General features: G+C 42.2%; 1 protein-coding gene across 2 annotated transcripts in view; it reads left to right on the forward strand.

Moving 5' to 3' along the window:
* The window catches only part of samd12 (sterile alpha motif domain containing 12), a 96,230-nt gene extending 83,308 nt beyond the window's left edge, over window positions 1-12,922 (forward strand). Inside the window, exon 5 of one of the 2 annotated variants that reach the window (XM_067496544.1) lies at window positions 11,942-12,912. In XM_067496544.1, the coding sequence (XP_067352645.1) occupies window positions 11,942-12,123 (182 nt within the window). In that variant the 3' untranslated portion in view covers window positions 12,124-12,912. Of the gene's footprint in view, window positions 1-11,941 lie in introns of both variants that reach the window. The other variant, XM_067496545.1, reaches the window with a different exon arrangement.
* The last annotated feature ends 8,891 nt before the right edge of the window (window positions 12,923-21,813 follow it).

Here is a 21,813-nt window from a genome sequence, read left to right on the forward strand (position 1 = left end):
AAAATACAAGCACTTTGAGAACTACCAGTCCTCTGTCTCTCGCTGCATAAAATAGACTTATTTACTTAACCTCAGTGGGTTACGCTGATGAGGAGCTCTGCTTTAAAGGGATAGATGGAGGGGTGGGGGGTGGGGGGGGGGGGGACTTTCTGTCAGTTGTTTATGTTGTTGAAATTAGGGCAGGAAAAGAAGCAGGCATGCTTGCTCAGAGTCGCAGAGTAAGTTGACCTATTTTGAACACACGTTGTGAGACAAGGCTCCCTAAACCTAATCTAAGCACCACAGAGGCTCAGAGCTCTTCATCCATACATGTGTGTGTATGTATGTATATATATATATATATATATACACACACACACACACACACACACACATATATATTCTTCATAACCTGTGTGAACATTCACTTAAATTTATTATCTGAGTCTGTCAGCGAAGTGATGAGGCTGGACTCGGTGACGTATCCGTTCCAACAATCATACAGTGGACTTAACATAAATCTATATATAAATCAATAACAAGCTTTCTCCTGTAAGTGCAATGAGTTTATCTTGTGGCCTCTTGTTTGTAAAGCCGTCATCGGCCAGACCACAGCCATGTTCACTGTGCTCGGGGAAAAAGCTCAGGGAAAATGAATTATCGAATTATGTTATTGTTAAATTAATCATCGGAAACCAAGGTGATCATCAACCAGTGACTCCATTTTTTAATTGATGACTTTACCTGTATGTACTTACATCCATTTTGTAGGTAAAGGTACGTACATTCTAAAGGAATGACTGCAATGATCAAGTTACCTAACCCTAACCATGTCTGAAGAGTGTGTACCAAGCCTTCACCATACTTAGAAATGTTACATCCTCGAACATATCACGAGACATCAAAGAGTTTTTGCTTGTGAACTGCTTGTCACTGTGTTACTTTCCGAATATCCAGCGAATGAAACAATCTCTGAGGGGAAAAAAAATCAATCTTCCTTTGAACTGCTCACAACTCATTTCCACACTGAGGCCGTAACCTGTGATCAGCGGCCGCTGGCTTTATTTTCAGGACGTACAAGCTGGAAAGTGTGGGCACCGCTTTCTAAAGTAGGAGTGTCGGTCGAATTGCTTTTTGTTCTGATCCTCTGTTTTCAAAAATGTTTCTGATCTCGTATTCATTAATTGGCTTGAGATAACACAGATAATGATTATCAGATCAGGTCTCATCTTCCATGTTTCTAAAGGTTTTTACATTCAGTGTCCTGGCACACATTTTACAAGAACTAGCCAAACTGGAAGAAAGAGGGTATTTGCTGGCCCATTTGTCAATTTCTTGGGTTATTATTAACTGTGATTTAATACATATTGGTGCTATAGTCAAACATTTTGACGGTAAAACAGTAAATGTGAGAGTATAAATGACCCATGCAGTAACCATGTTCATTGAAATGTAGCGCCCAGTGCAATAGTGTGGCTGAAATGTGCTTTTAATCATTTCTGGACAAAGATGTAGGTCAATGGCACAGAAGAAATAGCTATAATGAGGCTTTGGCTATAGAGACAATTCTTTAGAGCAGCACATTGGTTTAGGTCTTTTCATATGATTTGTCAAAGGGGGGAAGCAGGTGAAACCTGAATTCAACCACTTCAAAGAAATCCGAATAACTATTCACAACACATGGTGCACAGAAAGATGGAAGATGTGGCTGAGGTGTGCTCAGATTAAACAAGCAAGACAGGTCTGATTACCAATGAGTGGGTGAGAGTCATAGAGAAAGAGAGAGAAAAAGAGAGAGCTGACTGTCGGTCTCTGAAAAGCTCCTTGAATCACATTCAACCATTTATACCAGTGACACAGCTACTGCAGCTACCGCAAGAGTACTGTGTGTGTGTGTGTCTCCATGTGTGAACACATGGGTGTGGGACAGAATTCGTGTTTGACTTGTACTGATAATAGCTGAACTCTCCCATTGTTTGGGACATAAGCATGATGAGTGGCTTTGTCATTAGTTAGTTTAATAACTGGAGACCAAGAGTGTTTTCTTACGCACAAACACACACACACACACACGTAGTTACACTCTATAGAGAGATGCAGAAATGGTAATTCACACACACACACATGTCAGGGAGGTATTCACATGCTGCTCTGTTTAATTTAGGTTTGGCAGATTACAGTAATTATGTTAAAGAAAAGACTTTCCAGAGTAATTTGCCCTTTTCTGTCCTTGAAAAGTGCCAGTGTTTGCTGAAGGTTGATCATACTCTTTCCAAACTGCTATTCAACTGTTCAACTGGATTGGAAAACATGTTCACATGAAGCCTGTGAAAAGCCTCCAGTGTGATATTGTTTCCCATGTTTTTATGGCAACAATCTCTTAAATTCGATAGGAAAACATTTTCCTATCGATGTGACTACAGCCATAACAGTAAACTATGCTTTATATAAAGACGCAGACATAGCGTAGTAAGTGTTTGTGTTTAAATGTGTGTGTGTGTGTGTGTGTGTGTGTGAGATAGAAAGGGTTTGTGTGTGTAAACTGGCAGCCAAGAGAAGCGTAGTGACGTTGGCGTAAATTGGAATTACAGAGTATGTCGCTGAACTGCACCTCTGGGCCTGCTCTCTATTCACCGCTACCTCAGAATAATGTGCGTAAATGTATCACTGCAAGTGTGTGTGTGTGTGCGCGTGTGTGATTGAGAGAGACTTTATACAACCCCAATTCCAAAGAATGAGTTAATATTTTCCATGAAATGGTAAAATGTCTCAGTTTCAGCATCTGATATGTTGTTTGTGTCCTATTGTAAATACAATATGGTTTGATGAGGTTGCAAATCTTTGCATTGTGGTTTTTTTTTTAATGCTTTACACATCATCCCAACTTTTTGGGAATTCGGGTTGTAAACTACAGATGAAATTAATATTCCGGGTAGAATTTGTTGTTGTTTGATGATGGTGTAAATGCAGAATTTTAGCATCTGCAAAATGCAGACTATCTTTGAAATTGAGATATAGACGAGGAGACATTCCTGTGCGCGCGCGCGTTTGTGTGTGTGTGTGTGTGTGTGTGTGTGTGTGTGTGAGGAACATTATTCTCCCCATTCTCTGAAGACAGAGGACAGCATGGATTTGAAGAATCTTTCGAACACGCTGACAGCTTGTCACGGCCCTCCTACGACTGTAATGAATTTCAGCCTTTTCTGGTGTGTGTTCTCACCGTGCTGATAAGACTTGGCAGTAATACGGTTAACAAGGAGAGTGTGTGTGTGTATTGGTTTGAATGACATGATGTTTACATGCTTTTGAGCAAAAAATATCTTGATGCATTGCAGCGTTTGTTAGTAATGATGATGGATATTATATAGCTGTTAATGTATGAGGTGTGTGTGGAATAATGGCCATCCAATATGGAATATGACTTAAAAACATGGATTTATTAAGGCAGCCTACTCTAGTACAATGTTCATGTGCTCTAGCTGAGTTCACCTTCTATATCTCAGAGGGTTAGATTTAGTAGTGTACATTTATCAGACAGCTGTGGCTCCTAAATTGTACTAATCAAACTATGATTCATTAAAATAACTCAGTTTTGCAAATCACAGATTTGCCCTAAAGGGCTTTGCAATCTACACGCCATCTGTCCTTAGAACCTTGAATCAGAAAACCTCAACAAAACAAATTGCAGGGATAAAAAAAAAAAAAAAAAATCATGGAAGAAAACCTGTATCTGTCATTTCTAAAAATGTGCAAAGACAGGACAAAAAGTGACCTTTACCAACTTTTTTTTTTTTTTTTGCAGCTGCTGTATTTTTAACATTTACAACTAACGTTTTTAAGCATGACCCAACCGTGCTTAGCCGTGTTTGTTTCTGTAGCCATGGCAGCGGAGCTCCTCTAGCATTACCGGAGTTAATTTCTACTGAAAGTGTGCTGTTTCCATTACTTTGAGAAAGTACTTGTTTTACCTCAAACCATGACTTCCCTTTAATGCAAACCACTCTAGACCTAACCAGGCTTTAACCATCGTGCTGTCACTTCATAACACCGAAGCCTGCTCAAATTACATTAAAAGCAAATAGGGTTAGAGCAAAATACAAAAGGAATTTATTTCATTAGCAGAGCTTTGTTGATTTTGTTTCCTATCCCATTAATCATCGACAAATGTTTCTTATGACCTTGTGGAGGGACCCAAAAGACTCACTGGACTAAACTATTTTATAGTAAATGAAGTGTTTATGTTGTGTGATAAAAGAGTATCAGAGAGAATGAAAGGAAAGGTGTTCAAGACGGTGGTGAGACCAGCGATGTTGTTCGGCTTAGAGACAGTGGCACTGAAGAAAAGACAGGAGGCAGAGCTGGAGGTAGCAGAGCTTAAGATGTTGAGGTTCTCTTTGGGAGTGACGAGGATGGACAGGGTCAGGAATGAGGACATCAGAGGGACAGCTCATGTTAGATGTTTCGGAGATAAAGTCAGAGAGGACAGATTGAGGTGGTTTGGACATGTTCAGAGGAGAAACTGTGAATATATCTGTAGAAGGATGCTGATGTTGGAGCTGCCACGCAGGAGGTTTAGAGGAAGACCAAAGAGGAGATTTATGGATGTAGTGAGAGAGGACATGAAGTTAGTTGGTGTGAGAGAAGAGGATGCAGAGGACAGGGTTAGATGGAGACAGATGATTCGCTGTGACGACTCCTGAAAGGGAACAGCTGAAAGGAGAAGAAGAAGAAGAAGTAAATGAAGTGTTTAAACTGCCTACACCTCAACCAGCTCAAAATGTTGTATCCAAAAACATTGCATCATTATGTATTACTATATAGTAGTTACTAAGGATCAAGTACTGTTAGTTTTACTTTTACTTTGGTAGAACTTAAAAAGCAGGCCCTTTATTTGTTTACGAAATACTTTTACATCATTTTACTGTTTTCACATAAATGAAGGATATGAACAAACTGTATCAACAGACTTTGTCTTACTTCAGTATTTGTGCTATAGCTTGCAGTTTTAAGATGTTAACCTCAAATCTGAGCTCTGTCGTGGCCTGAAATTCCCCCAGTTGAAAAGAATATTGTATTAAAAGCACAGATTTGGTTCCTTGCACTGAGCTCTGCATCCACACACACACACACACACACACACACACACACACACTGTTGTCAGACTCGAGGCTGCCATGTATCTTTGTGCCTTGTCATCACATGCTCTGACTGAGCTCTAAATGTCATTTGTCTCTCTCCGCTTCATCTGTCTGTCTCATCCTCCTTGTCTTCACTCTGCATTTGAAATGCTTCTGTGTGTGTTTGTGACACTGACATGTGCTGGGGTGGGTGCGCTTGATGGACGCACCGCTGCTCCCCACCTCCCTTTGTACGCCGCCTGCAAGCACAATGATGCCCGCTGCATTGATTTTTTCTCGTGCCATTTTATAATTATGTCTCCTTTCTTTTTATTCGTCCTCTCTCTCCTCCGCTTTTGCTCTTTTATCCTGTCTCTCTTATCTCCCCCCTCTCTCTTCTGTTTTTCTAATTCCATCCCCCTGATCCATTTTTATGCCTCACTGTGCCCATGCTTGTTATCTCGGCCCTTTCTCTTTTTTCCCTGTTTGATCTCAACTTCTTAATTTCCTCTCTCATCTACGTCACTCTGCTTGGTTCCCCCCCCCCCACTTTCCCTGTGACGGTTGTCATTGTTTCTCATTTTGCTCTTCTGTTTTCATCCTATTTTTTATTTCTTCTTCCCACTTCTGATTTTTCTCAGCCTCTTTTTCTCTAAAGCAGGAGTGTTTTTCTATCCATTTCACACCCCAAATCTCTTAAGTTGTTATCTCCTGTGAACATTTTTTAACCTCTCCTTTCTTCTGTCTGTTCTTTCTCTTTAGCCTCTCTGGAGTGCACTCCGTCTTCACCATAGCCCGCTGGAGCAGGACTACCCAATCACAAAAGAACTCAAGTTGCCCACCACCTTGCAAACATCCACCCAGAATATGATCCCCAGACTTTTCCCTGGACCAAATGCGGCTTTCCGTCTCACACCTTTTGGCCTCTGTCCTCGACTTCTCTGAAGACAGATCTGGAAAAAAAAAAAAAAAACCCATGCCTTCTTTTCCAGCCACTCCTCAGAAGCTCCCACAAGTTGTGACTCGCCGTTTCCCCGTAGTCCAAACAATTTCTCACAGCTTCCTGGAGTCTGACCAGTATTTTCCATTACTCTAAGCATTTTTGACCTTCGCAGCCATTCCTCCACCAGTCCTCTCATGCTATAACTCCTACACTTGTCTCAGACATCCCTTCTCTCCCTCTCCCAGCATTCAACAATGGCTTGGCTTGGTTTCCTTAAAGCATTTAAACACAAAGATTCCATTGCCTTTAGGGGAGTTATCCCTGAAAAACAATGCTATTACAATGAAGCCTGACACCTACAGTAAAAAGCCACCTCTTTATTCTGGCACTCAAACACCATCGCTTGGTCTGTTTGTGGCATGTTAGCTCCTTCATTGTAGCACTTAAATGTGTATTTTCTTCCTTGAGCACTCTTGTGGTGCACTGCTGAGTCCGAGCCTGTCGCACTGACAACTTTCAGTAGTGGCAGCTTCTAAGACTGCCCACGAGACTGTTACTATACACCTCTCCTTTCCTTACTCTTCCACTTAGGGTAACACATTTTACACAACTATGTGTGTGTTTGTGCTTTTTCTGTCTCTCATTCTGTGCAATAATCCTGTAAACAGTGTCTGACATCGCCAGGTAAGGTATCCATACTGTGGACCACTCTCTCATAGACAGTGAGTATGAGAAAACAGTTAGTAGGGGAATAAGCACTGAACCTGGCAACACATTAGGTACAGTTAAGCTGGCTCCTTAAAATGAATAGCGTCATTGTGAAAGGCAATCTGAAGGAGATGAAGCAGAACCTGGAAGGGAGAAAAAAAAGGGATGAACTGCGAGAAAGAAATTCCCTTGTTTCCACAAAAGCACTGTGCTAGCAGGTAAACTGATTTGGCAACCCCCCAAAAAAGGGGGTCTCTGAAGGAGGAAAAAAGGGAGCAGCCAAAAGCAAAAGGCCTCTGTGAACCAAGAGTTGCTTTGACTTGAAATTCTTCACTGCTAATGAGGAGAGAAAAAGAAGAAAAGACATCGGAGATAAGAGAAGAGGAGCCTTTTTCATTTCCTCCGCAACTCTTTATTGCTTTGTATTCTTTCCATCTCACTGCTTGAAACTATTTTTAGAGGAGATATATTGAAAACAGCGTAGACGGGAGACAGAAAAGCTCAACATGGAAATGTCGCACGTCAGTCTATTAGTAAGATACACTATCCTATTTATCTCCAATGAGAACCTCAAATCTCAGTCAATGTGAATAATGGCCACTCACTGTTGATATTATGGGTATTTTATCTGCACTTATAAGCACATGTGTCTGTCATGAAACAAAGCAGCTGAATCATTGTCATCATCTCCATTATGTTACAAAGTGTAAATACATTACAAAATCCTGTAGCCAGTATCATGACCTCCTAACATGAGCTGCTGATTTGACTGTACTGGAGTGTGTGTGTGTGTGTGTGTGTGTGTGTATATATATATATATCAAAAGCTCATATCCACACTGGGGTAGCATGAGCTGTTGTCACGGTAACAACATCTTTTCTTCCCTGGATGGGAGCTGTCAGTCAGAGGAGTATAAAATAAATGCTGTAGTTGGAGGAGAGGGAGAAAGGGGGTCATTGTTGGCCCCTGAGAGCTATTGCAGTTTAATGGGATTCCCTTTGTATACAGGTCGCTGTGTGTCCAGTCATTCTTTGTTTGGATAGCAGCCGTGGCCTAATGCGGCAGAGCCCTACGAGCAGATTGAATCGTATTGATCAGTTCTCCGGGACATGTAGTGAGTCCTCCAGGATTACAAAAGCCTCAAGTAGAGTGCATTTGTGTATGTGTGTGAGTGTGCGCCTGTATGCTGACAGTCACATAGGAATGAAGTTGTTCAGGCTAAAACACAAGTGGCTATTTCACGGTCTGGTGGAGATGCTGTGTCCATGTCTGTCAAGGCCACAGGAGGAAGGGGAGGGCTGAAGCTTCCGCTAAGTTTGGAATTTCTCTTCTCCTCCATTTCAGTTTGGAAAATGTCAATAAGGAAGCAATGGTTTGAGAGCCATTTCAATGTATTCAAACAGCTGTCCACATTAAAATAGAATCATTTTCATCATAGATCGTTTCAGTAATGTAGGCTACTGTTAGAAATGTCCCCAAAGCTGTAGTAAGCACGTTCAATAAATAAAATCATTTTGGGAAATACTTGTATTCACTTTGTTGCCAATAGTTGGATGAGAAGATTGCTAAACCTCTTTCTGTGCTATGAATATGGAGCCTCATCTATTTAGCTCAGGCTAACATGAGGAAACAGCTTCAAATGTAACCAAATCTCAAGCTCTGCTTTCTACACTCACGGGCCACTTTGTTAGGTACAACTGTTTAATTGCTTGTTAATGCTCAATATCTAATCTGCCAATCACAGGGCAGCAAATCATCTGCAAAGCAGGACATATCCAGTGAGCAGCAATGCTCTGTTAGAAAATGCTGTGTTGATTCCGGCGTTATGAGGAAAGAGGTCAGATTGGTTTGAGTTGACAAAAAAAACAACAGTAACTCTAATACCCACTTGTTACGACTGATGTATGCAGAGGAACATCTCTGAGCACATAACACATTAAGCCTTGAAGCAGATGGGCTACAGCAGCCGAAGACCACACCGGATGCCAGTCCTGTCAGCAGCGAACAGAAAACCGAGGCCACACAGGAGTGCACCAAAATTGGGACGGTGGAAAATTGGAAAAATGTTACCTGTTCCCATCAGCCCCAATTTCTGTTTCAACATTCAGATGGCAGGGTCAGAATTTGGCATGAACAACATGAAAGCATGTTGATGTACATTTTCACCACACGCTGGGCCCTTTAGTGCCAACTGATCATCGTTTAAATACCACGCCCAGACCATGTGCGTGGCCTTTACGAACTTCCAGCAGGATAACGCACCTTGTTTGCAAAGCTAAAATCGTCTCAAACGACGAATCTGCAGCAACTGCAGCAAAATCGGCTAAAGCCTTTTTAATGTACGCTGCCCAACAATAACAAGCAAACGCGTTCTGTAGTATCGTCAGTGAGCTTTAATGGTTGTGGGTGGCTGTTTTTCCCCTCAGAGCCAAACTAGCTATTTCCCCCTTTTCAGTCCTCGTGCTTCCATCTAAGCCCAGCCGCTTGCGTAGCCCCGTGTTTAGTCAGCAGACATGAGGTTGCTGTAAATCTTCTAATCCAACTTTCAGCAAGCAAGAAAAAGAGTGTATTTTTTACAAAGTGCCAAACCCCTTCTTTCAGTGATGGATTGAAGCATTCGAACGTGCCACACATTCACTAAATGCAGTGGGGGAAACAGCACGAGGATGACGTCTTGCGATCCACTTGCGTTGAGTTTCATCATATTCTTGATGTTGTAAAGAACGTACTCCGTATTTTAGGTCAATTACTGTTCTGCTCTTCAATGTGGCTTTAAAAAGTGTTGTAAAACTTTGTATCTAAATGGATCCCTTTGCCCTCAAACAATCTTTGGAATATTTTGTTCAGATTTAGTGCAAGCAGTCTAAACTTTGGGTCCATGATCTATACGGTGCAGCACTGGCTGTAAAATATATGAAACATAGTAGAATGAACAATTGTTTATTGTACCTCTCCAGCGTGTGTGTTCTCTATTTGCAAGGAGAGGAGCGGGAGAATAGATCTCCCTCCAGAGGCATGAGGGAAAATTTCTGACTCACATATCCAGGTATAACCAGCTCCATATCTGGCAACTCTGCAAAAGGGGTCCAAGGACTTGCCTGAACTGGCTCAGCCCATAGTCTCCCAGTACCTGTTTGGCACGCACTCACAGACACAGACACACACAGTGCACGGGCTAAACCTCACGCAACGTCATCGCACAGGAACTTTCTCACAGTCTGGCACACACGAAGAAATGCACACAAATCTGGACTCCGTGAGTAAAAATAAGCACGCGTACACACACGCGCACACACAAACACACACACGGTGACACTTCTCAACATGTTAACAGCAAACACAGGCGCTCACTCTTTTTACAGTAGGTGTGCATAAATGTAGAGGCCAAAATGTAAGAGACACACTTTTTTTCTGCCATGCTGGCAGCATGTTTTGATTCTGTTCTGAGTGTAACCAACAGGCATGCAGACCGAGTCTATCTACATATAAGGTGCCTAATGATGGACATTAATGATGATGTTGATATAATGAATATATGCACAAATATACAATAAACTGTTTAATCTTCACGTGTGTCGTGTTCTCTGTGTAATCAACCGGCCTTTCTAAAATCGTCACACCGTGCAGGGTTGTGGCTGCGGTGGTGTGACGTAGCAGGTCGGGCAGGTCTTTTCTAATTTGCACACACGGCGCTACAACGGGTCGCTTGGTAACCACGGGGTGGATGGTTCGATCCCCAGCGTCTCTTGGACTCACGGTGAACTGTGTTTGGGCAAGTTGCTCAGTGCCTCGCGTGGCAGCTACACTATCGCTGGTGTGTCTTGAATTTTCCCATGATGATCAGTAAAGTATTTACATTCAGCAGTGAAATGCACATTTTTAATTATTTACCTTCTTATGAGGGTTGATTATTGATGATTATTGAATTCCTTTCTTGAATAAATGTTTAAAGAAGGATAACATTACTGGTATATATTTTATACATGTATGTTTTCCATCATGCCTTTTAATGACTGCAAGGCAAAAATGTCTTAAAGTCAAGTGAAATGTTGTGAATAAAATATTCAATATCAGCACTTTATGAATTATTATCAAGGCATGAACAAGAGGATCAGAAGATTAAGACATAAACCTTTTACTTTAGAGCGTATTTATGCATTTACTGTAAACTTGCAGAGGTTATTTGGGGAGCCACTGTTGTGCACGTGTGCACCGCCGAAAACATGTTGCTTAAAAACTGTGTCCTCGGTTTTAAGGAATTAAACCAACGATCCCTACGGTGTTTGAATGAATTGAAAGCGATGCCCTACGAACGTTACACATGCTGTGGTACGTTTCAAGCTGGGCCATGCCGCGGCGGTGGGTGTGGAGTGAGGGAGAAGGAGTCGGATGACAGGCATGAGGGATGAAGACAAAGAGAGATATGACAGAAAATCGCTAGCACTCAGTCCCCCGCCTGCCTCTCCTGAGACCCGCAACACACCACCTCAGCACTCTGGGCTCTCACCACCTGCCTGGATGAGATCTCTGCAGTTTTCTTTTGTCAGTGTGTGTGTGTGTGAAATTTCCACTGTTTTCTCACTTTGCCCTCTCCCTCTTCTCTCTCTTTTAGTTTTTGATGCTCTAATTCCATCCATCACTCATTGTGTTTGTCAGCTTCTGAGAATGTGTCTCAGACATGTGCCCTCTCATCTTTGCACTTTCTCTCCCGTTTTCTCGCTCTGGTATCATTTTACTGGGTCTCACATTTTACAGCTGTGTCTATTTCTATATCCTTGTTTTCCGTTTCACTGTGGATACTCATACATCACTTCCTTTTTATTTCTGTCGTCTTCTTTATACATTGATATTCTCTCGCTCTATTTATGTAGCCTTCCTCTCTTGTGTCTCTGCATCATCCTCTGCCTGGCTGTTGCACATAATGCTTTGCATTCCCATCTTCCTCCGTCACACATTCATGTCAGGCAGAAGCTGGCGGCTCTATGAATTAAACATCTTACACAGTGCACACACTGAGCCCCTTTGGAGTGTCAGGATGAGCACTGGTACTCAGATAGGGGGCACTGGCCACACACCGTGAGTGTGTGTGTGTGTGTCTGTGTGTGTGTGTCTGACTACTCAATATTTGACTCTGTATCGTATTGAGCATTGAACGATATCACATCTGTTTTGCTTCATGTTTCCTTGTCACAGGCGAGAGGAGGAGCAACAAGTCGTCTTTAGTGGTAAAGCTTCATCCCTTTGACAGAGAAAAGTTTCACACTCTGTTCTCTTTTCTCACTCTCTTTCTCATGCTTTCCTTGTCTCTCCCTGTGTCTTATCTCTCCCCTTCTCTTATCGCATTTGATTTCTCAGTAAATGTTGTTTTCAAATAGTGGTTTGTGTGAAAACAACTTTTTGCTTTGCCCCTGCCCTTTGTTCCCCCTATTATATTTTTTCGCTTTCATTTTTCAACTTTTATTCAGGGCTTTGCTTCTTTCGTTTTTGATCTCTCGCTTTTTTTTTTTTTTTGCCTTCTGTTGTCTTTCATGTATATTCTACCATCTCTTCCCCCAACATCTCCTCTCTTGCTCCCATTTTACCCTCTTCTCACTGCTGCTGTCAATATGGCTGATATAAAAACACTTCACGGCGACTGATGTTGCTTATTTTGACGAGAATCATCCCTGATCTCACTGGGCTATGTGTGCTAGTGTCTATTTTTGTATCATTATCTTTACGTGTGTCAGTGTCTGCAAAAGAACAACACGAGCGTGTCTATTATGTACATATCTTTTCCAAAGTGTGCACGCATGAAAGTGAGCACCCAGAGAGTCTCCTCACCAGCCGAGGAGGTTAAGCCGTCTTATCCACCTTTGCTGTGTGTTGATTCAGTGCAGATCAGGCTGACATCCACCCGGTCGTGAACTCCCCGTCCCCGTTCCCTGGCGCCTGGCTGTGCTCTCATCTCCAACGGCCACTTTCCATCAGGCTTTATCTTGCCAGCTTTGCCACGGCCAGCGTCAGCACTGCAGAGGATAATGTGGATTCATCATTTCAAAGTTTAAAGGGTCTTTTCAGGTCAAATCTTTTCTAGTGGACAACCAGGTGGTTAAACTGGGGGGGAAAAATGTAATTGCTCTAAAACCATTTTGCATTCAGTTCAATTGTTCTAACTAAGCTGTTAAACTGACATGTCACGTGAACAGATTAACCACCATTGTGTCAATTAAAGTGCTTCCTTTGTGTCTTTATTTTGGTTTTACAGCCAACAGCTTTAATGTGTTTGGTTAACTCCCATCACTCCATTTTGCTTTGCTTGCTCAGATTAAAAACTAAAGGTAGAGAGAATATTGATTTTATATTCAGCAGGTGGCCAGCAACACATCTAATGAATGCTGATGTTTCTCTACAGTATGTTTGCTGGATTTGGAAGTAGACAATGAACACATTTGCTGCACCACCTTTATTTAATTTCTCTATTGTGTGTGTGTGTGTGTATGTGTCTCTGTGTGTGTATGTGTGTGTGTGTATGTGTCTGTGTGTGTGTGTGTGTGTGTGTGTGTGTGTGTGTGTGTGTGTGTGTGTGTCTGTGTTTGTTTACAGCTTGTTGTACTGCCACAGTATAGCCAGAAACCAATATGTATGACATGTTTATATATGCCATTATTTACACTCTGTAACTGCTTCCCATATAGTACTTTTAATAGTCAGTGGTGGGGTTTTCTCTGCTGGGTGGAACATCATCATCATCATCATCATCTTCTGCTATTGCCTTTCAACAGAGCAGCCTGCTAAAGGTATTTTTTTCTTTAGGATCACATTTTATATCGTATAATAGCACAGAGCATCTTATTAGAAATTTGTTGTAAAGCTTTATCAATTTAGGACATTTCTGTGGTGCACGGGTCAGCTGGAGGTCGTAGGTCGGCTCAAGATACGATCACAATATTTAATATTTAATAACAGTAGCAATTCTGTTATATATTGCAAAAATTAATCAACCATAAACCATAAAGTGGTCAGTTAATGTGCATGTAGGTCATGTAGCCCCACTACTCAACAGTACAACTGTTTAAAAAAGTGAGTGCACGATAAGCTCAGACGGTGGTCAGACAGCCTAAACCTGAAAAAACTATTTTGCCAGAAAGGACAGTTTGACTAAAATAAGAGGACATGGGCACATCTTTAATGGTACATTTGACTTCTTTTCTGTAGATATACACAAGTCTCATCTTAAGCTTGAATATATTTAGATGAAATACAGCCTTTTAAAACATAGCTCCCAAATTAAAAAAGTTACGATTGATGACTGACACGAGCACAAGTGTTCTCATACACTGCACCAGTTTTTTTCCCTCTCTCATCAACAGATAAGCCACGATTGTCCTGTTACGTTAAGGCCCTAAATTCAACCTGTCGCAGCTTTCACAGCCAATTCTACCACCTTTTTTTTTTTGTCTCTCATCCCTGTACAAAGCTGCAGCAGCAGTTTCTGTGAAATATTTCTAAATGGGTGTTTCATATATTGGTCAGCCAAAATGCTGAACGGGCCTTTTTTTCACTTTAAATCAGTTGTATGCTTAGGAAAAGTTTGATAGTTGGTGGCAGCCTATTGATTATGTCTCACAAATGGAAAAACCGCAAAGGTATCCACATATCAAATGTTTGGTCCCACCCCAGAGCAAAGCCAGGAGGGGCTTTTATTCATCTTAACAGCTTTTCTCTTCTATAATTCCTTCTTTTTGTATTTCTCAGCCTTCTTCCTTCCTTCTACTGATCAGATTCAAATAAGCCTCCCGTGGCAGTGGCACAGTCACAGAGTCAAAAAAGGTGACGTCAGGGATGATACAAGGCTGCAGACGCCTGCTGCCCGGTGACTTTTCCCAGCACCCCGCACAGCTGTGTGCTCTGCTTCTCAACATCAAGGGGAAGCCGGGGTTATTACCACTATGTTTATGTGTCAGGAAGAGTCAATTATACGTCTGACGGAGGAGAGGAAAAAAGAGAGTGCGAGCTGTAAACCTTTTCACCCGGAGGCTGGTGTGTGTATGTGAATGAGATCCTCTGTGAATGCTTTTCTGCTTTTTTAAAAGCCTGTGTGTGCACGTGTGCAAATGTGCTCCAGAGGTAGTGAGAGAAAATAAATCTCGCCCCCCCTATGTTCTCCTGTAAAGGAACAGGTCGGAGCCCCTGCTGAGAAGCCGGAACCTAGGGGCCTCCAGCCAGCAGGCGCCACTGAGGATGTAGGGGCGCTGTGAGCTCGCTCGTGAAACAGCCCTACACCTGACCCTAATGACAGCCACTAGCACATGTCCTCTGTCCAGCCCTCACTCCCATGCCCTCTTTCCCCTCCACCTCTCCCCTGTTTTTCACTTTCTCTCTCCCTCCAGCCTGCCTCCCGCTCCCTCTCTCTTTCTCCACCACCATCTGCCTCTCTCTCCCACCCCCACCCCCACTTCCTCTCCGCACTCCCCCTCTGTTTGGGTGAGGAAGTCGAACCCGTCTGGTTGAAGGGAAAGAGGCTCTGTCACACTTGCCTTCTAATGAGCAGTTGCTCTGCGTGCCACCAGCTCTGACAGAGCCAAAATGGCCGACACATTTCACACTGCTCGACCTTGATCTGTCGGGTTGCTTGATGGCTTCACTGCGGAATGATACCATGTTGCAAAAAAGAAAAAAAAAGAAAAAGGAAAACAAAAAAAAGAACAAAAACAGAGAACAGAAGAAATGATGTAACATGAAGCCTTTGGTGAGAAATCGCTATTCTTGTTTTCAATGTTGCACAAAACTGGGACAGTGAAACGTGTGATGGTGGTGGTGCTGCTGCTCGTACCCTCGGGGGTTTAAAGCACAGGCCTGTTTGATGGCCTCCTCACTTTCATCCACTGTGTGTATGAGTCAGTAATCATTTAGAGGCTTTTCATTCTCCATTTTACCCACCTGGCTGGAAGATACTTGATGCCAGGATATTTCTACCGGTTAATGATTCACATCCGTTTCCAAAATCGTTCCCTTACTGGAAATGTTATTGACAGAAGCTGTATGTTGTCATAGGTTATATTTGATTTGCGTGTTGAGGATCAATATCTAAAGGACATCTGTGGTCAGCAACCTCTCAACCCAACTTTGAGGAAGGTTTTAATCCACTGTCTCATCCATCCATTGTGTTTTGTTCTTCTCTGTTTGCTGCTGTATAACTGCATTCTATTCTCAGAAAACCGGACCCGTCCGCAATATATTTATGCCAATTCATGACAGGTTCAGGTAAAAATGCCCGTTTGCAACAAATAGAAACCCTCCTCCTAGATTGCCTGTGAGTTCAGCTTTACCAGAGCTCTCAGTTGTTAGACAAATCATTTTCACAGTATTAAACCTGAATATCCATGGGCCAGTTGTTTGGGGTTTGTTTTCACTTGTCAGTCTAATGCTGGACATACATCATCATCAGACATCATGTTTTTCAAATTTGTGTGCCTTTAAACTCAGAACCAAACTATGTAATTTCATTCTATGACTGGTAACATGTACAGCAAAAGCATCAATGTAACTATGGGGGTCCTTGCATCCTTGTAAACACCGATGGACCCTCTTTAACCCTTTCTTACCTCAGTCTTTTTACAAAGATCAATGACTGTTCTCTCTACGAAAAACATCTTATGTGCTCATTTTCACATGACTACTAGAATAACCACTAGACTTCATGACTGTACATTTGACCACTTGTAGTCATGTGAATAACAATTGTTCTGTCTAAGAAGCAAAGGGGGAAGTAGAGCGACATTGTCATATTGGCACCACACTGGAGTGGAGCTGTGCCATGACTCCATTCTCAGAATAAAACTGTCAACTGCCAAAATTGATTTATCCAGTGAGTCACTTTTTTTTTGCAAAACCTCCAACAATATTCACCTAGTCAGACCCAGTTTTCTGATTCAGTGTCCATTAGGTACATCATTTTACATTTTGTCATTTCTATCAGCTGGTAATGTGTGTTTTCCTTTTGTCTGACAGTTAATTCAATAAAAGTTTGGGTCACTGGATGCCATGTGTCTTTAACTATTTGGAGAGATTGTGCACAAAATGTGTGAAACCAACGGATAAGTGTTAACACATTTGCAAGAGAAAAGTTCTGCTGTGCTGAGAAGATGACAATAAAGTTTTCACTAAAAGCAACTGTAACAGAAGGAAAATGACTAATTGGTTGGTTGAAGAATTCTGCATAGGGGGCTGCACACAGACATTAGGGATTTCTAATTTCTGTCAGCTGGGGATCTGTGTTATTCTTTTGTTTGATACAATTAATTCAATGACACATGTTTGCAAAATTCAAAAAATAAAAAATAAAAACATTAAAACATGTAACCACAGCAAATGTATCACTCAAACAACCCCATTTCTAGTCGATTCATTCCCGTGTGCAAATCTGGCTGCATCTGTCTTTGACATGCAAGAGCTACAGTGAACATCTAGATTAGACCAATTCAGGCACTCAGTATAGCACAGCATTTGTACTGTATCCCTTCTTTGAAGAAAAGATTTCATTGTTTTCCATATGGTTCGAACACAGAAAACGGAGGAGGAGGGGAAGACTTCTGCTGTGCTAAGAAAGTGATGATGAAGATCACGTAGATCCCAGCTTGATTGAACACATTTTACCAATTGATTGAAAAATTGTCAATGCAGTATTGCAGTATGTACCTGTAATACTGTAGAATTACCTTTATTTGTAGAATGAAAAGATGGCCACATGACAGGAGACTTCAGGATATTTTATATTAACAAATATGTGAAATGTCTTTCACATTGTAACTTTGACCAAGTTGTAGTTGATTAGTTCACTTTGAACTAAGCCTCGCTGTTTGCTAGTTTAGAGGTGCAGAAAACTTGAGATGAGATGTTTTTTGAAGGCAGTGACATGTTACCTGTTTTCTTGTTTCAGGTGAACGACTTGTTGGAGCCAGTAAAAACACTGTGACATTCCCACTGATGTTGTTAGTGTTCTTTTACTCATGTGTGTGGGTGAGGTACGAGTATCTGTCTTTCCATCGTGGGCACATACTTGAGATTGTGCAAGAAGATTTGGTACACGATTTGTGTGTGTGTGTGTGTGTGTGTGTGTGTGAGCATAATACTGTGGCCACTTCCAGTCATACATTGGCAGAAACTGGCATCAGTCAGGGCAACAAAGGCAGATGACATCCTGTCCACACCTTCAAGGAAGAACTCACACCAAACAAATAGTGAGACACATCGGGTTTTCTCAGCACCATCCAGCACAGTAAGCCATGTTGACAAGTATTCTTCTGTTTCCAAGAACCAGCAGTGTGGAGCATTTGCAGCTGATTGGCTTGGGTGAGATTTGCATAATGCATGGGCTGAAATAACGCTGCTGAACAATAACCGTTTCAATATGAATGGACAGTTTAGGATCAATTTCAACAGTGAATAAACAATTCAAGGAACAAAAGTCACTTTCAGCTTTTATCCCCCAGCCACAGCTCAATGTCTTGATTTTCACATTGGCCTACATTCTCTCTCCAACATGAAACTCTCACATTTATCTCCAGATCAGCCTCTTAATTTCGGGCGTTATAATCTTGTATTACTATAACAAATAGTCCACCAAAATTATAGATGACATCACTTTCCGCCCTAGCAGCAATTACTCCGATGCTCCACCCTGCCTCTTTTATCTTAAGACGTGGTGAGCGAGGGCACTGATTTATTGATTGAAGCTGTGTGTCTGTGCTGGCCTGCACAGGGGGGATGAAGAGGATTATGTAGCAGCAGTGTGATGTTGTTGACGCCCCTGTCGCCTTTACAGCTCTGACATGCCAAGACTTGGGCGTGTGCCCACCCTTGGTATATGAGGATGGGGAGGGGGAGTTTGAGAGGTCAAGAGATGAGTTTTCTGATGTGGGGAAGAGTGTGTGTGTGTGTCATTCAGGAATAGGTGGTAAGATTGCTGGGCCAGCTGGCAGCCTCTGCCTCAGCGTGGCCCTTGGGTGCATACGTTCTCTGTACTGTGACAGCTGGGACCTGGGTGCCAACCAAGACCAAACTCATGCTTGTCAACACACACACACAGAGAGACACACATACAAACATGTACACAGCAGGAGGCCGCACATGATTTGACAGGAGGCAAAACATGGGTTGTCTTTTCAGGAGGATGTTACAGGGTGGAATCATACTAGTTATGTGTATAGTTTAATTAGGCTGGAAGTGCTGAGATCATTTAAAGGGTCAGTTCACATTAATTACAGTAAACATGTTATCTCCAGTAATATCCAGACAAAATTCTACTCACCTGCATTTTATTAGGATGAAGGCAGAACTAGTTTGACTAGATATAGATTGAATTGAAGATATAGATTGAAACAAGTCAGAATTATAGACCAAGAGAGTGAAAAAGGAGAATCAAAAATCAAACGACAGCAACCGGCCATTAATAGAGTTGGAGGTTATTACCTTTGACCTGTGACCTTTTTCTCATCTACAATCACTTGTCATGTGAGCAAGTGGAGTCATGTGACACATCATGTTAAAGCTCACATGTCTGAGACAGCTACCGCTGGTAAATAAGAGAAAAAAAAAAAGAGACCTGATCCGGTCGAAAACGTTTAATGTTCATTCTTTGAAAATGATTATTTCAAAACTCAACAATGAATGTGCTCAGTTAATTCTGAAAACATTGTTTGAAAGTCGAAAAAACAGGAAAGAAATCATCATTTTTTTCCATAAAAAAGTGACCTTTGATAATTATTATACATGTTTCACTTTTTTTTAATCAGCTTCTGTTGTCCCGTTCATCTCAGAGTTTAATAACCGACACCAGAATTGCCCTCCTATTTACAACAGATAAGGAAAGAAATTAATGGTCCAATTTGCTTGAGTAGAAGAATGGTTTTCAAAAGTATTTAGTATTAAATAGGCTCAAAGAGAAAAGACACAGATTAATGTTCTATGGCCATAATATCCTCGCATTTCATGGCTACAAAGCTTTGCATCTTCCCTTCATTTAACATCAAATGACAGCATTCTTAAAAAACTTCATACTTCATAATAACCACATTATTGTCACGATGTGAATATTGGGGTCAATAAAGTAATTGTCATAGACTGACAAAAGGAGAGTAGGGCCTCTCAGATTTCCAGTTTCACAAGTTTCTGTTCAAGACATCGGAGGAGACAGAAATGAGGACATGGATTTAGGAAGGCAGGAGGCTGAAGGTATGGAGGTCAAAGGCAGCCGCAAGCTGCAGAGGGAGGGAGGTTAATAGGAGTAAATAAGGAAACTGCAGAGGTGAAGTGGAACCTTTAAGTTTTTTATGCTGACTGTCCGACTCGCCTCATTTGTCACAGCACCGGACTCTATAGAGGCAGGCTACCAAGCAACCGTTCCAAATAAAACAACCAACTCAGGATCTAATGTACTTTCCCACTCTCCTACTCAGTTGCCATATGAATTTGACTTATTACTCATACAGTGTGGAGTTTCCTGTTTGTGCTGACGCATTTTCACTGGAGTTGGAGTTAGTTAATTATCTTACTATTTCCTCATTTAAAAGGGAACTAGTCTTGGGAGTGTACAACTGGATATAGCTTAACAGGGGGGTTGTGTGAAGTCTTTTTTTTTTTTTTTTACTTTAAGTCTTTAGAAATGTCTTTGCGTGTTGAGTTAGAAAAAGAAAGCTGTCACTCCTGCTCGAGGCTACAAAGCTCAATTTGGCCAGTCACACTTTTTGTGTGGCAGCACGGTGGTCCAGTGTTTAGCACTGCTGCAGTTACCAGGTCACCAGTTTGAATCTATCTGCTGCCTGCACATGTTAGGTTAACTGGTGACTGTATATAGCCTAAAGGTGTGAGCGTGAGTGATTGTCTGTCTGTGTATGTCTCTTTGTGTTGGCCCTGAGACAGACTGGTGACCTGTCCAGGGTGGACTTTGCCTCTCGCCCATGTGACAGCTGGGGTCGGCTCCAGCTCCCCTGTGACCCTGAACAGGATAAGTGGTTTAATGGATGGATGGATATTTTCTGCATCCATGTGTCCATTTACATGACAAATATTCATGGTCTGGACGGACTCTCTATGGACGGCCACATGCAGGCCGATACTTTGCGTCTGCACGGACTGTCCACAACCCTGGTGCCCCGACTACACGTGAAAAGTAAACCATGCTTGTTGTATACACCACTGGCCTCTTCATTACAGTAGGTGCACATGTACAATCTAATGCAATCAGAGCTGACAGAGCAGCTGTGCCATGTGTTCTACTTTTACAAGGTTCCCAGTTTTCCATCTTTGTTTCATCAGGCCATGTTGTTTCCAATGTTGTTTCTCACGGTCTGAGAGTCCTTCAAGCGTGCCGTCATCTGCCTTTTACTGAGTTGTGGTTTCCGTCTGGCCACTCTTCCACACAGGCCTGGCTGGTGGAATGCTGCAGAGATGGTTGTTGTTCTGGAAGGTTCTCCTCTCTCCACAGGGAAATACTGGAGCTCTTTCAGAGTGACATCGGGTTCTTGGCCACCTCCCTGACTAAGGCCCTTCTCTCAATTGCTCAGTTTGGCCAGCTGGCCCTCTCTGGGAAGAGTCCTGGTGGTTCCAAACTTCTTCCAGTTGTGGATGATGGAGGCCACTGTGCTCATTGGGACCTTAAATGCTGCAGAAATTGTTCTGAACTCTTCCCCAGAACTGTGCCTCGATACAATCCGTTCTCGGAGGTCTACAGAGAATTCCTTGGACTTCATGGCTCGGTTTGTGCTCTGACATGCACTGTTATGCACTTTCATCACCGAAAAATGGGCCGCACCAGACAACAGGACACATCGTACCACGATATATATGATATGTTTTGACAGCTCAGAGTCCCTCAGTATTAAACTCTACTGTGTAGGGGATGGAAACAGCTGGGGTGCAAGGTTACATCAACATTTCCTTCCCCTTTTGATCGTAATACTCAGTCACAAACGCATTCATGTATTCAAAATAGCATTCATTTTTCACACGGTCCCCCCCACACGCATTCACTTTGAATAACCGTCATGCATCATGACAACACTTGTGCAAATGCACCGTTGCAC

This window comes from Channa argus, chromosome 1 (genome assembly GCF_033026475.1).
Source record: "Channa argus isolate prfri chromosome 1, Channa argus male v1.0, whole genome shotgun sequence".
NCBI lineage: Eukaryota > Metazoa > Chordata > Actinopteri > Anabantiformes > Channidae > Channa > Channa argus.